Source organism: Indicator indicator, chromosome 5, assembly GCF_027791375.1.
Source record: "Indicator indicator isolate 239-I01 chromosome 5, UM_Iind_1.1, whole genome shotgun sequence".
Lineage (NCBI taxonomy): Eukaryota > Metazoa > Chordata > Aves > Piciformes > Indicatoridae > Indicator > Indicator indicator.
Window position 1 is genome coordinate 21,646,924 of NC_072014.1, and position 15,378 is coordinate 21,662,301.

Below are 15,378 nucleotides of genomic sequence, written 5' to 3' on the forward strand. Positions count from 1 at the left end.
TCAGTGTTACTGATCCCCGTCTCCGTTTTCTGTTTTCGCTTGTTTTGAAGCGGGTTCTTCTTTTTCTGTTTCCTCTAGTGGTCTCTTCTTAGGACTTGCTGCTTCTGCAAGATTGAACATACGATCATTTATGGTAAAGGAAAGCATTTCAGTTTTACCTGACATTCAAGGGGCAGGAATAGATAATAAAAACACAAAACACACACACCCCAAAACCAAAAATAAACAATACACACAAATAAACAAGAAGGAGTCCTAGTTTATCTAAAGGTATTTCTAAAGGACTTAGTACTGTGACTTAAAGCTTTTAGAGGTTATAAAACACAAACTTTGAAGAGCTTCTTTCCCTACATAACTTTACAGTGAGAAGGCAGGTAAGAAAATAAAGGAATGCAGTCTACCACAAGTAGTTGCACCAAGTTCTCTTTAAGCATGCACTGTATCTAATGAATAGAAGTATCTTCTCTAAGCTAAATACCAATAAGCAAAACTGTTAGTTCTCTCATATCTGAAAGGGAAAAAATAAACTGACCACCCAACAAACTGAGTCTACACAGTTGTGTAATGTTGCTGACAGCCACCATCTTTCAATGCAGAATGCTTTGAACAGCGCTGTGGTACAGCCTTAGCTATCTAGCAATTACTTGAATATACTTTTTTGGACAGTTCTGTAAGGAATCAAGCAGAAGAACCTTAAAATTACCAACACTGAGAGAGGACAGAAATACTACAATATAGTGCCAAATCTCAAACATTGTAATAAACAGTTCATGGGTACTTTTCTAGAAAGTAGCTAAAGAAGCTATGTCCACTGCACAGAATGACTTACCTGTTTTAGTATCGTCTTCACCACCTTCTTCTTCATTCTCAAACTTTATTTTCTTGCCCTGAAACTGTACTTTCCCTTTCTGTGCACCTTGAGGATTCTTTCCCCCTCTTCCTTTTCCTTTAATTTTGCGACCTGTGGGGATATGACATGTCAGGAATTTTGCCTTCCAATTGGCAAGTTAAGAATGCTTTATAGTTAGTCAGCATTTAGTATGTATTTACTATTTAGTTACTTTAACACAGTGCTACTTAAGGAGCATTATAAATGCTTGAACCAATAAAAGGATGACCTTTTGATTTCTGTTTCAGTAATTCTTGCTGATCTTCCAGGATTTTTTTCAGAGCTTCTTTCTCTGCGTCTCCTTCTAGCACTTCCCATGTAACATCCTTGTTCCGAAGCTGTAAGCTTCCATTATGTGCTGCTTTGGCTTTTTCCAGAGCTTCTTTAGCAATATCCTTAAATAGGATAATTCCCTTAAAAAGAAGTAGTGAGATTCAAATGCAGATGCCACTCAAAAACATTCAGCTGGAATGATGAATAACATACGCTGTTAGGTACCTCAATAAATAAGTTCATTACTCTTGCATGATGTAAAAAAAAAAAAAAAAAAATCTGGATTGAAGTGAAATCCTCAGAGTGTCCTAACAAATATTCTCAAGTCCTAGTTTTAAACTGAACAACCGGAAAAGCTTGAACCTTTGTCTGAGTTTTTTTTTTTTTTTTAGAGGAATAATATAATTATATAAACATTCTGCAATTCCACAAACCAAATAGTTTCTCACACGATTATACAAGAGAACAAGCATTTAATCATTCAGTTGCACATACAGAGATCTTAATTCCTTATCCAAGATTGTACTGACCTCCTTTGCACCTCTGACAAAGTGTATCCATCTGATTTCTCCGTGATCAGAAAATACATCATGGAGATCTTCTCTGCATGTTTGGTCATCCAAATTACCAGAAAACTTCAAAAGACATCCTGTCTTTTCTTCCAGAGACTTCTAAATTAAATTTTAAAATACCACATTTTTGTTGAAGAGTCAAAAATATTTTTTTCACTCAATCCTAATACTATTAAAACACGGTAGTGATAAGTAAGTCACTCCCTTAGCACCACCAGTAACCCAAGAAGTGTTGCTACATAGCTTATTTATGCTGATGTTCAAAGTCTTGGATGGTGTGTGTTTATTTTAAAATTTTCTTTCCTTACTTTGATACATTCATTTAGGACTCCTTTCCCCTAGAGGAGTTACACTCCAAATGGTACACAGGTTTTCTGAAGGCTGATGTGTCAGGTTGAAATACGCAATACTGATTTAATCCTTATTGGATCCTTCAAATACCACAGAAGAATGATTGCATCAACGGTGCATTTAAGATCACTTCTGAACAGGTAAACATGCCTAGTAATTTAAAATCAAGATACTGTCCTTTAAACAAAATTAGTTTTGTCATAAATCTTATGTTAAAAAAAACTAAATCTTACTGTAAGTCAGGAGGAAATGCTAAAGTGACTTTCTAGGGAGTGTTCTGTATTACAGAATTTCAAACACATACTGAGTTAGCTTTACAAAATGTAGTTGCAGAAGCATGTTTGCTATATGTGGACTAAAAATCCACACAGAAGCAAGTATTGTATAGTTTTCAGGTGTAGAGATTTAAGAAATCCATACCATTTCAGCATCTGCTGCTTGTTTCTCTTTTTCTTCTTTCTCCCTGTGGAAAATTTAAATTAGTTCAAAGTTGATTCAAGTGCAGTCAGGTGAGCAAAGCCAGGCACTTCAGTTGATAATGACTTACTGTTTAGCTCTTGCTTTAGCTTCTACTTTGTTTTGTTTCCTTTCTTCGTTCTTCTTTGTACAATACTCCTCCCTTCAACAGAATGAAAATTACTGCTACTTGAAGTATTTCATTATATTTCCTTCCTAATACAGTGGTAGCTAAGAAACAGTTGAGATGTTAGTCTCAAAATGTACAGATATCAATTAACAACAGTGTAGAAACTTCTCCGGTCAAGCCAGGTTCTCACCTAAATCCACTCTTGACCATTATTAGTTCACGGATCAGCAAAGTGGACTTACTTGAAAAGTACTATCAGCTCCGTGTCTTTGTACTTTTGGTTTGGGATCTCTGTGAACTTCTTAGCAGATTCAACACTATCAAAAACCGCAAATATTGAGCCCTGTTTAATTATAAGAGACATTCAGTGTTAGAGTAAGTTGTTAAAATGCTGTCCAGGGAAGATGCATGCCCCACGACTAAGTATTCATCACAAGACCTACCTTAAATGTTCTCTGCAACGTTCTCCTCATTTGAATGTTTTCAACTGGCCCTTTATCTTCAAGCCATTCCTTGATATCATCTAGAGTTGCATCTAGTGGAAAGCCTTTCTGCAAGATTGCAATAACCTTCAATTATATACAGCAATCTGACAGCCAAAAATTACAGCCTATCTAACCTGAGTTAATTCAAGCTTTACTTAAATGGTTTTCAAAGTCATGCAGAACAACACAGAGCAAAGGAAGACGTTTACTTACAATATATACAGATCTGTTTTTAACTGCAGCTTTATATTGATCATTTAATTCAGGAAGGGGTTTGTTTGGAGATCTTCTGATTTTAGTTTTATCTTCATTTATTTCCATTAGACCAGTCTTGGATTTTCTTAGTGCTTCTACAATAACACTAAAATCTGTTGAAAGACGACTTAACCTATTGAGTAATCAGACACAGGTTATTAAAAACACATGCAGACTAGAGACCTCTCTTCCAAAACAGAGGTAAGTAGCTCAAAGTTGGCCTTCCATCCAGGTTAGTTGTACTTTGGTTTACCTGTTGAATTTGATCATTACTTCTAAAGGCACCCAGCCATCGTCTAGTTTGATCTGTTCCTTTAAGAACTTGTCTCTTGGTAGATTGTGATTGCCAAAATAGTACTGCAAAAGATGGAGAGGGGACAAAAAGAACGTTTAGTCTTAGAAACTTATTTTCATCTGACAACTTACTGCAGTGAACTGAGACACAAGAATTCATTAATCTGAATTATGAGAAATCCTGAAATTGTTACTTCCTGCTTAACATGGTACTTTTTGAAAAAGTAACATGTAAGCTTTAAAAAAAACCCCAATGCTTCATAAAATGGGACTAATGAGGCAAAGGTAGACTGCAGTTTTGTTTAGGAAAGACAGGAACCCTATTCTGTTAACATTAACCTCATCAAGCTCTGCAGAATCAAATTTGTCACCCAGCAGAGTCAAGGTTTAGTCCTTATTTAAGGAACGCATAAGCAAGAATACTGTGTATGCCACATTGAGAAATCGTACATGTAGACTAGAGTTTCTAGGTCTCATTCAAGAAAATACTGCAAGATACAAAAATTGGTTTTATTTTAATTTACCATGTTCTCATTTTGAACACATCCAGCATGTCAACTGTTACATAGTTGACAAATTTTTTAGTTGAGTACAAAACAAGTTAATCAGATTCTTTTGCTTACTAGCAGTCATTTAATTAGGGTCAAATACTTAAAGCCATAGGGTAAGTTCAAACATTTCTACCAGTATCATTGTACTTTAAGAAGTCAGTGCAGGTTTTACAATACCACTCTCTTTAGCAGACCTCAAAAATCACATCACAAGTCTAGCTTTGTCAGCTATTTTTACCTCAATCTCTGGATCTCTTTTGTTTGGTTGGTTTTTTTTTTTTCCATAAACCAATGACTACAGATCTATATGCTAATGGGGGTATTCACATGCAGCTGTATTTTCGTCCTTCAGAAAAATTGGTTTGTTCTAGATGTTACTTATAAGTCATGTGCTCAGTTTTCTGTTGTAAGGCAACCCTCCAAAGTGAGAAATAGTTAATCTAAAGTAGGCATATAAATTTAGTTACAATTTGTAGCAATAAATTACAAAGAAGTAAATCCTAATAGCAAGTTGTGCAATTTTGTTAGTGTTAGTATTTTGACCAGCACAGATTCTCAATTAGGAGGATTTTCTTCCCAGAAAATCTTAAGTGACACAGTATTAAAATGCATCTTCCTATTGGCATAGGTTAAATGGTGATCCTACAGGCAACTCTACACAAGTATAACTTCCAACATTTTTTGAAGAAAGATGAAGTCTTAACTCCCTATGAAGTTAATTTCCCTTTAGCCAAATCCCTAGCAATTAATATCTCCAAAACTACATCTCAGTCCAGATCCCAAACTAAAAATTGAACTTACCTCAATCTGCTGACAGATTTTGCTTTCCAAAATAGACATGTTTTCACCATCTCCATTTTCAGCCATTTTCACCAGCTGTGTTGAAGACAATATACAGCAAAGGCACTAAGTATTGAGTGGCAATTTCTGCATCCTCATCTAAACAAGATAAACAATTTTTTTAGCTGTATGTTTATGCTTGTAAGCTAACTTTAAACATGAGCATAACCTCAAGTAAGATACTTTGGTTGTTAAGGCAGTACTTGGGATGCCACATTCAAGCTAAGTTAAAAATCCTGGCACTTTACAGTGCTATTGTTTATTTACCTTTTCCTAGGCATACATTTTCAGCTTGAACCTAACAGCAACAAAACTGAGAGCTAACAACATTTGTTCTTGAAGTCAAATCCAATTTCTCATCACTAGGCAAACATCAATAACAAAAATTGTTTAGTATTCCTGAATCAGTATAATTGGAAACATTTCTGAAGTTTCTGCCTAAGTAATCTTTGAAAGTTTAAGGAACCTACTGGTGGAAGGAATTAAAATATTTGCATTTACTGATAACATCCTAAAAATGTCAAGTCCTCTCCTTCACAAACTTGTCTTCATTGCAGTTGTGCCTGATTACAGACTCAAGCATCTTTGATAAGGGGTAAATGTTTTAACTTGAAAGTAACTTCTTCCCTTAGCTGGCATTAAGCATATAATCTCAGTACATCCAATACAGTTACCACATGCACTGGGAGGTTGGTAAAAAAGCAGCTACTGGTCAGAAAGTTAATCAAGCATCTGTCTATTTAAGAAAGCATCTACCTAGCTGCTCTTAAAATAGACTGTAAAGAGTAATCCTTAAGGACTGAATAGCAACCTTTTAATCAACTACATGAATCTTTGTATCTTGAATCATAATTGGGTGATGTAACTCACACTACAGTCTCTTCTCCAGGTATGGCAGACTTTTTTTTTAAACTATGCAACATGTTTAAGTGTGGGTTTTTTTTGTTTTTTTTTTTTTTTTAAAACACCCCATTTTCTTATGGGTGCTTTTCCAGTACAGCTCAATTACTGTTTAGGAAGACATACTAATTTTCTAAGAGAACATTTTGCTCTCTTGTATATTCTGAGGGGAAAAAAAACCTTAACTTGGCTTTTAGTCATGCATCCCATTAAGAAAAAAATGCATTAACAATATGTTATAGAACTCAAGAACTGAGACAATCTGCTGGTGCCCACTGAAATACAGATTGAGCTGGATAGAGGAATTGTCCCTCACCACTTTCCAGTTGGTCAGCTGATCTCAAGTACACTGCTAGGAAGAGATGAAAAAACAATGCAAGACCTAAGACAAGTCCTCCAGATTAAGTCTTACACCTGGAAAATTAAAAAAAAAAAAATCACTGAGCTGCAAATAACAATCTGAAAGGAAAACTTTGACTTAAGATTGCCCCATGTGGAATTCAGTTCAGACACTGATCAAGCTCTAACCTATTGTATTAGTCTTCTGGATCCAACTTCCAGATCAATAGCTTTCAGTTGCGCAGCAATGAAGACTGATAAAAAGCTTAACTTAAGAACAATCACAGTCTGAACAGCATGCAAAATCCTACATAAGGTTTTATTACAAGTGCTTTTTTATTAGACCACACTGAAGTCAGTGTGCCTTCTGTGTGCCAGAGGTATTGGTATCACTCAAAAAAACCCATGTTAAAATAATGCAAGCTGGCATGAGATTTAAATTACAAGTTAAGCCCTTTAGCTAGACCAATTTGATTCCACTCTCTATTAGCTACATAATCCCAAAAGATCTCTCAAAATGGGTTTCCATCTTATCATTTAGTTTCAAGGTCTGGATAAAGCTTAGTGAAAAGATTAACTTTTATTCTATTGCTGTAATAGCATGAAAGGCTAAAAAAAGTTTCCCCCATAAAATAACATGGAACTGTCATTCATACAGTATGTTGATCAAGAACCCATGTGTAGGAAATCTGGACCTGACCAGATTCTTGTATTAAAATACATTTTTTTATTTAAGTCAAGGACTAACTGCCACAATTCATTGTCGCAGATGCTTGGTTTTGAGTAGAATCAGTGCAATAAAGAATTTCTTACAGTAAGTAAATTATAAAAAACATTGGCTCCCGAACCTTACATGTCTATGCTAGATCAGCAATTTGTCCCATGCCACTTTTATACTACTACAGTCACCACACAGCCCTCTTCAGACACCCACAAGACCCATGTCCAAGATTCCCACCGCGCAGACCTCAGTCCGCCCGCGCTGCCGTGGGGCCGGGTTCCGAATCCCACGGGCATGGGCAGCCTTAGGCCGTTCACCTGCAGCGAGGCAGGCCTGACGGTAGCCGCGCTGCTACCGCATGTACCGGAGCAGTGCCGCCAGCGTGCCTCGATCCGCAGCGATACACACAGCGGTGAAACGCACACATCCTAACGCCGCATGAGAGGCTTCTGGTAAGCAACCACCCAGCGCCCACTGGGCGCGTCTGGGCCCCACGCCGCGCTTCTGCCCGAGCTGGGGCAGGAGATCGAGCACATGCTATCCCCCTCTCCAGCCACTCTTTCTCCTCCCCTCGGCCCGAGCACTGCTCGCTCCACCGGGCCGCGCCAGCCACTCCAGAGCCCACCTTGCCACAGCCCAGCTCGTCAGTTCTCCGAAAGGCTGACCTTACGAAGCATAGTGCACCCGAGTACCACCATCCCACAGGAGCGGGCGGGCAGCCGCCCGAGCACAAACCTGCTGCTGCTCTACGAAACAGCTTACACGCGGCTCCAGCTCCGCCGCCTTAAAGGCCGCAGTCGGCGCCGCGCGACCCAGCAGGCCCTGCGGCCGCCCGCCCCTCAAGTAGGGGCCGCTTCCGGGGCGGGGTGTTGGTAGCGCTGCAGCTGGTGCGGCAGGAATCTGCTATGTTTGCGTGTACCCGGCCGCTACCTGGGAGGCTGCAGTGCAGCGGGTAGTTCTGGGTCCCAGCCCTACCTGGGAGGCCCCTGCTCCACCCCAAGCAGCTCGCCCCGCGGCGCCCGCAGTCCCGCCACAGCAGCCACTCCTCGGCGCGGACAGAAGAGCTGCTGCGCCCCGAGTGATTTGCGAAACAGAGCACGAGAAGCAGGGAAACGTTCCCGTTTGTTCTTCACAAGAGGGAAGGATCAAGAAGCAGGGGGAGGGGCTCACGTGGCCATAGCGCATGCCCCGGGGATCGACCCGAGCGTGCAGGGAATTGGTCGCGTACCTTTGCAGTTAACGTAAGAAGTAACCGAAAAGATCCTATTTGTACACCGATAACCATACTTACATTTATTTACTATTGCAGACGTTCACTTAAGTACCATAGATGTGTTATGGACATCTATAGCACTACAAACATGGCGATCATACAAGTAAAATGTTTAATAAATAGGACAACTAATTCATTCGACTTCCCTATTAGTTAATTTTCTAGTTCACAAATGAAACAAAAATATGTAGCATAATACAGGCCTGATAGCACAACAATTCAGTGTTCACATTCAACCACTGTTACTTACAAACATACCACGCAAGTGCCTACCAGATGCCCTGCACTGAGATTTCTGCTGTCACAGAACCCGCAGGTTACAGAACTGCGAGTCCTGCTTTCACTAAATTCATGTTCCTGCCTGTACTCAAGACCTGATTGCTACATGCTTTCTTGGGAAGTGCTACAGATATGAGCTAATTTAAAAGGGCATGCTAGGTTACTGTAAAAAATAGCACCAGTTAAAATTTAACCACAAGTATGAACTTCCATGCACTGTTTATTCTAATGCATTCAGAAGTTTGTGACACATAGAACTTATTTACCTGAAGCCCTAGGCAGTGACCCCACTGGCTTTTGTTTACACCAGATGAGCACATGGCTCCTCTGGCAAGTAAAGTTTCTTTTTTCACTTCACAGTAGGCTGAGGCTGTGCAGAGCTGCCTGTAGGGTGCCCAGAGGGAGAAAGCAGACTCTGGTTTCCAGTGCCTGTGTGCCAACTCTTGAACAGTGCTGTCCTTCACCAATATGAAGCACCTAGTTTAGAAGCAGCAGATAAGCGAATGCTGGGAGGTTTTGTTAGTCCTTGCCTTGTTTTTACATCTTGTCACTGACTTTACTGTTAGTGACAGGACACAGGCCAAACTGAACTTTGGGACCAGCCACAAGCAGGTGTTCCATGCACATGTCTTTCAACAAACATGAAGCACATATTCTGCACTGAAAAATTACATATTTTGAGTTTGCTGTGGTTTTGTTCAATACAAAACTGAACTTCATGTTCTTAAAATGTTGTCCTTAAAATTTCCACCTGCCTTTGAACAATTCCCAGCTGTGGAGATTTCCAGAAGAAACAAAGTCACTTTGTTTACTTTTTTCAGCTGCCCAGCCCAAGCACTTCAAACAGCATCAGAATTCAACTCCCCATACTTCTTTACAATTTAGAGTTTTTAAACAAATTACACTGGATCCTTAAATAGCTTCCACTGGGATGGGTAATGAAGCAAAATACTGAATCCACACACTTCTGACATGGTAAGCAGACACAAGACGACATCAAAACAAAAATTATATATATGCACCACAGAACTTCACACCAAAGATGAGAGTTGAGTGCAACCTGCTACTGGCAGTCAAATGCAAGTGAGAAATAGCATAACAATGTGAAAGAAATAGCGTAACAATGTAAAAGTGTTGAAAATGCTTATGATCAAGAAAAAGTAATATTATAAACTCAGGGCTTACCTGCTTGGAAAGCTCTTTTCATCGTATCTGATAAGTCAAACCTAAAACTTCATTTTAGGAGGCAGTACTGGTGTATAAAGTTCCCACCACACCCAAAGCAGCCCTGTGTTGTCTATGCCTTTCATGCCAATGCCTAACAGCTGTTCCTGCAGCCATTTTATAAGCTGGACTGAGGAACCAATGTGGGCTGGAAGAGCCTCTCTGCTCCCCAAGGCATTTCTTTCTCCTCTGCAAACAGGATTAAACAATAACAAAGACAACGGTTCACCCAGCTTGGAGGTGTTGCCAAGGTTTAGTCAGTCTACACTCTGCATCAAAAGCTCTTCAGTAAAGAATAAAAGATGGGTCATTGTCATGGGTGACCAATATCTGAAGGGAGCAGAAAGCCCGATATGCAGACCAGACCCATTTCTTAGGGAAGTCTGCTACTTCCCTGGGGCCTGTATTAACAATATAAGAAGAAAGATTCCTTCCCTAGTACAGCCCTCAGGTTACTATTCACTGCTGATCTTTCTGGTAGGCAGTGATGAAGTAACAAGAAATCCAAGGGCAATAAAGTGCCACTTCAGGGTGCTGGAACAACTAGTAAGCAATAGGGGACACAAGTAGTGTTCTCTATCTCCAGTTGTGGGGAGTGATGAGACAATAAACAGAAAGAGCCAGCAGATCAATGCCTGGCTCTGAGCCTGGTGTGTTGATTTACAGGATGCTAGGTGTGCTGGCAACAGACAGGATACACCTGTTACAAGGAGGATAAGGCTCTTAGCACAGGTGCTTGCAGGGCTCATTGAAAGAGCTTTAAACTAGATGTGAAGGGGGAAAGGCACAGAATCAGGCTTACTGGAAATAAGTCCAAGAGCAGCACACCAATGTTTGAACAATGGTGTACTAGCAAGGTCTTTCAGTCCAACATGTAAAGTGGAGGTAGGGAATGGAGACCCACATGCAGCAAAGAGTCAAGGGTTATTGGTGGGTTAGCAACCATGGGAGCACCTGAAAACAGTCAAGTAGGAATTACGACTTCTCCTTGCAAAAAGGTACCAGGACTATTAGCTCAACTGAAGTGTATTCACACTAATGCATACAGTATGGGAAACAAACGGGAGAAGCTGGAAGCCGTTGTGCAACAGGAAAACTATGATATAGTGGCCATCACAGAAATATGGTGAGAAGTTTCACACAACTGGAGTGCCACTATCAATAGCTACAAACTCTTCAGAAGGAAGGAGAGACAGCGGGGTGGCTCTGTATGTCAGGGAGTGTTTTGATTGTCTCAAGCTTAATGATGGTGATGAAAGACTCAAGTGTTTATGGGTAAGAATCGGGGGGGAAGGCCAGGAAAACAGATACCATGGTGGGAATCTGTTATAGACTACCCAACCAGGATGAAAAGATAGATACAATATTCAATGTCCCTGATGTCTGCTGGAAATACAGTACAGCAGAGAGGGAGCTTTCCTGGAGGTTCCTAGAGTATGTGGAGGATAAATTCCTGACACAGCTTGTGATGGAGCCAACTAAGGAAGACGTGCTGCTGGACCTGCTGTCTGCAAACAGAGAAAGACTTGTGGGTGGTGTAACACTTGGAGTATAAAAGACTTGATCTTAAGCTCAGTAGTCCATAGAAATGCAGAGTATTTTGTTTGGCCATACTCAGCACTACATCATAGTTCCACCTCAGGGTTAGTGAAAACAGATCTGTTTCATGACAGACAATGACTGGACTGATGAAATAGGGAAAAATATACCACATTTGTAATTCTGAATTGTTTGAAATAAAGACAGACTATACCTACTTCTTATGATGTGTGTGAAGAGATTGTATTACACATCTCATTCATGAGGTAATCAGTATCATGAATACTGAATGGGCCATCTTCTCTATCAGCAATATGAAAATTAGATGTTTACACATTATACACACAGACACAGCCATGTGACCGCATAGCGCTGGGAAGATTGCCTACCGCTTCCCATTTGTTCAGCTCAGGGTTGTATTTCTCAATACTCTGCAGATATGTCCCTTTTGAATAGGAATATCCTCCTGTTACATAGATGCATCCGTTCATAACCACTGCACCACACTCCATCCTTCTCTCCATCATATGAGCCATCTGCTTCCACTCGTTTTGCTCTGGGTCATAGCAGTCTGTGATCGTGGTCTGTCCACCCACAAAATAGATCTTGTTTTGTAATGTAATTGAACACAATCCATATTCTTTGGGAAGAAAGGAACACAGTTCAACTCAGCATGATAATGTTAACTTCAACTGCAACTGCATGACAAATATTGGGCATCACTGATGGCAGCTGAGGTTCTTCAAGGAACTTAGGAGACACCTCAGGACTTTCTGCTACATATGGTGAAAGCAAGCTCAAGGCATTACAGAAGATAAAAGATGCGAGCACCAGAACTTAGTGAGAACAGCTTTAAAAACTTACTATTACCAAATGTAGAACATAGATAAAACCCTTTTAAAATTCATACAAATTATTTCTGCCAAATACCTATAAATAAAGAGATTTTGTAGAAGTTAGTTTACTATTATGTAACAGAATGCCACCAGTCCTTAGTTTAATATTTAGATAGTGACTTCTATAGCATAGATGCTTGAAGACAGTTTTTCCTTCCCCTCTCAGACTGGAAATGGGAGAAGATCCCTCTCTGGCCCTTGCTGCCCTACAGGTATTGCACCTTTTATTAGGAACACGACAGAAACTCTTAAGCCGGCTTAAAGACTCCTAGATACAAGTAATCAAATCAAGCTCTACGCTCATTACAGAAAATATTATTTACCTGGATGTGGACTTGTGGTGACTATGCTCCACACATTGCTACCTGAATGGTATCTCTGGATTTTATCATAGGTGCAGCTTCCCCTGTACCCATAGTGACCTCCAGTTACATAGATGACTTCATGCAGGACACAGGCAGTGGCATTTCCAACACCTGTACACAATGTGAAAGTCACATCACACCTTCAGGCTACAAACAACAACCACAGTCACTTCCACCCATAATCCCATTTCAAATGACTTGTTAATCAATATTTTAGAGGAAATTGTGCTTATTTTTAATATCTTTAAAAAACAGCACCTTATCAGTGTTAAGTCAAGAGCAATTAAATAAAACTGCAGTAACTGATACTTATTGCATATAATACAGCCACACAACATTTTACTGAACTTTTATGCAGTAATTGAGAACATGTTGTCACACTGGTTTTGGAATAGGGAATTACTTTCAATACTTGACTAAGTTTAAGAGATTTTTAAAAGTCACTCATAAGAAAAGGACAGACAATGGAAGCGAGATCACCAGTGTTTTAGGGTATCTTTTCTGATACTTTTAGTCTTTCTCATGGTATTACTAACTATGCTATTAGTATAAACAAACAGAATGGAGCCTGTCTCCAGGAAAACAAAACAAAATTAGGCATCTGGCAAGATAAAAGGGGCCAAAATTAGGAAATTGATGTGGTTTTTTTAGGCATCTAAGAAGCTTAACAGAAAATGGCATGAAACAATAGTACAGAATGTATAACTGCTCACAGTTTTAGCACAGCATTTCTCATTTTTAAGGAAATAAAAAGAGAATAATAGCAATATTTATGGAAAATATACAAGCAATGAATAAAATTGTAGGAGCATAAGCTCCTGTTAATAGGTACCTCTAAAGTTGATGTTGCATCAACTTTCAGCAGAATTTTATAATTAATTGTAAATAATTGCAATAATTTATTAAAATTTATGATAAAAAGTCTTGTTTACAGATTTTAGAACAAAATAATACTGTTTAGTTAGACTGTGATCCAAAATCAAACATTTTTAATAGATCATTACTTTGCCTGCTAGAAACAGGTAATACTGATTTTCATTATCCTGAAACTAAAGATTAAACTAAGGATCCTGAACAGCTGATACACTGAAACATGAGGAAATTGCATGCAAGACATTTTTAAATGAAAATGACATCTTTATAAATGACTGCACAGAAAAATCTTAGTAATCCGGGCTTACACTAAACAATACAATCTCTTTAATGAAGCTTGATATTTGACCATCTACTGAATAGACTCTAATTCAAGGTAGCATTCTGATTCATTTCTAATTTGAACAGAAATTTTACTCCTGAAAAGAAAGCAAAATTCAACTAAGATGACCTTTTCACCCTGTGGCACAGCCTGGCAGAGTATTTGTATGTTTGCAGTTGTTTCGCTAGTAAAGATCTGCACCAAAGCTCACCATTAACAGGAAGTTCCCCTGGACTTACCAGAACTTGGATCAACCCTAAATGTGGTCATGGCACTTAAAAGTAGCAAACACAAAAGGTTCAACGTTTAAAGCAGATGCCACACTAAAGCTTACCTACCTTTGATCATGTTTGCAATAGGAAGCCATTTCTTCTTTAAAGGATCATAGAATTCAGCTTCTTGAACTGGAGCTCCCTTTCGGTAACCACCCAAAACATAGATGCAGCCGCTCAAGGAAACTGCACAGTGGTAATACCTTGCATCAAGCATGGGACAGCCTTCTGTCCACTCATCCCTCTCACTGTTATATATCCACACGGTGTCAAGGGCTTCGATACTCTCTGTTCTATAACCTCCTGTCACATATATGTCTGGTCCCAGGCTAGTGACCCCATAGCTCTCTCTGGTGTGATCAGGCATCTCTGTTCCCTGGACCCATGCATTGGTTAAAGGATCCCAAACATGCACTTCTGATAAGGGATGCCAGTAATATCCTCCAATCACATACATAGCTGCTGTGGGTCTCCTGGAAAGACCTTTGGGACTCAGGTTCAGGGCATTGTATATGAGTGATCTTATCTTACTGTCATTAAGTCGGCATTTTTTTTGCACACTTAAAGCTGACCTCAAATACATGTTATCTAAGTCTACTTTGATGCAGCTCAACAGTTCACAGATATCTTCAATTCTTTCTTCCACATCATGTGCAACCCATTTAATGACAGCATCAATAGCTGCCTCTTCTTTCCAAACATTGAGATTCTCTCTGGAGAGAAGGAAAGAGAGCTTCTCCTTTCCCACGTCCAGAAACTCTTCCTGCTTACACACTTCTTCAAACTGTGATAACAATAACCTCCTGGACTCTTTTTCTAGCTCCGAGCAGTCATGATATTCAGCAAAGGCGTGCATCCCTATGCAATTGTCAGTATCTAAATGCCGCACTAGAAACTGCTCACAGGCTTTCTTTACTGACACGAACTGAAGGAGGTCTGCAGCCTGGAGTAGGCTTTGGACATTCCTCTTTGTTATCTGGATCTGTGACGTGTATGCGTAATTCACGAGGGCTTCCAGTACGGCATGGCTGAGCCCGGGAAGTCTGATGTGACTTTTAGATTTCTCTTTCATGTCGGCTGTGAACATGGCTTTGAAATAACTGCTGCAAGCAGCCAAAGCGGCTCGGTGGCAGTGGAAGATGACCCCCGAAGCGCACTGCAGGGTGATGTCGGTGAAGAGCCCGTCCAGGTAAAACGTCCGGAACGCCTCCAGGAAACCGGCGGGGTAAGAGGAGTCCTCGTAAAAGTACGCGTAGTCCTCCTGCCCGGCCACGGCCAT

General features: G+C 39.9%; 2 protein-coding genes across 4 annotated transcripts; both read right to left on the reverse strand.

The window, feature by feature from the left end:
* Nucleotides 1-6: 6 nt before the first annotated feature.
* SSB (small RNA binding exonuclease protection factor La) lies at nucleotides 7-7,742 on the reverse strand. 3 transcript variants are annotated; one of them, XM_054381452.1, is made up of 13 exons: nucleotides 7,722-7,742; nucleotides 6,313-6,410; nucleotides 5,058-5,132; nucleotides 3,665-3,768; nucleotides 3,370-3,544; nucleotides 3,115-3,222; nucleotides 2,914-3,014; nucleotides 2,633-2,704; nucleotides 2,506-2,548; nucleotides 1,693-1,833; nucleotides 1,119-1,302; nucleotides 830-961; nucleotides 7-104 (listed from the first exon to the last, which is right to left on the reverse strand). In XM_054381452.1, the coding sequence occupies exons 3-13, from the start codon at nucleotides 5,121-5,123 to the stop codon at nucleotides 7-9; spliced, it is 1,224 nt and encodes a 407-aa protein (XP_054237427.1). In that variant the 5' UTR covers nucleotides 5,124-5,132; nucleotides 6,313-6,410; nucleotides 7,722-7,742. The 3 variants fall into 3 exon arrangements, with proteins under 3 accessions (XP_054237427.1, XP_054237425.1, XP_054237426.1); XM_054381450.1 differs by having other exon boundaries at nucleotides 5,058-5,195; XM_054381451.1 differs by lacking the exon at nucleotides 7,722-7,742 and having other exon boundaries at nucleotides 5,058-5,195; nucleotides 6,313-6,434.
* Nucleotides 7,743-11,700: 3,958 nt separating this feature from the next.
* On the reverse strand, nucleotides 11,701-15,378 carry KLHL23 (kelch like family member 23). The gene is made up of 3 exons (XM_054381330.1): nucleotides 14,166-15,378; nucleotides 12,591-12,743; nucleotides 11,701-12,011 (listed from the first exon to the last, which is right to left on the reverse strand). Exons 1-3 carry the CDS (start codon nucleotides 15,376-15,378, stop codon nucleotides 11,701-11,703), a joined length of 1,677 nt encoding a protein of 558 aa, XP_054237305.1.

Bases quoted from the DNA above. Each gene is read 5' to 3' on its own strand.
- KLHL23 (XM_054381330.1), bottom strand. From the start codon at position 15,378: ATGGCCGTGGCCGGGCAGGAGGACTACGCGTACTTTTACGAGGACTCC. The intron at 12,744-14,165 runs GTAGGTAAGCTT...CATTGTGTACAG, and splicing joins TATTGCAAACATGATCAAAG to GTGTTGGAAATGCCACTGCC. The intron at 12,012-12,590 runs GTAAATAATATT...TTCTTCCCAAAG, and splicing joins CACCACAAGTCCACATCCAG to AATATGGATTGTGTTCAATT.
- SSB (XM_054381452.1), bottom strand. From the start codon at position 5,123: ATGGCTGAAAATGGAGATGGTGAAAACATGTCTATTTTGGAAAGCAAA. The intron at 3,223-3,369 runs GTAAGTAAACGT...GCAATCTTGCAG, and splicing joins AAAACAGATCTGTATATATT to AAAGGCTTTCCACTAGATGC. The intron at 105-829 runs GTAAGTCATTCT...TCAATCTTGCAG, and splicing joins TGAAGACGATACTAAAACAG to AAGCAGCAAGTCCTAAGAAG.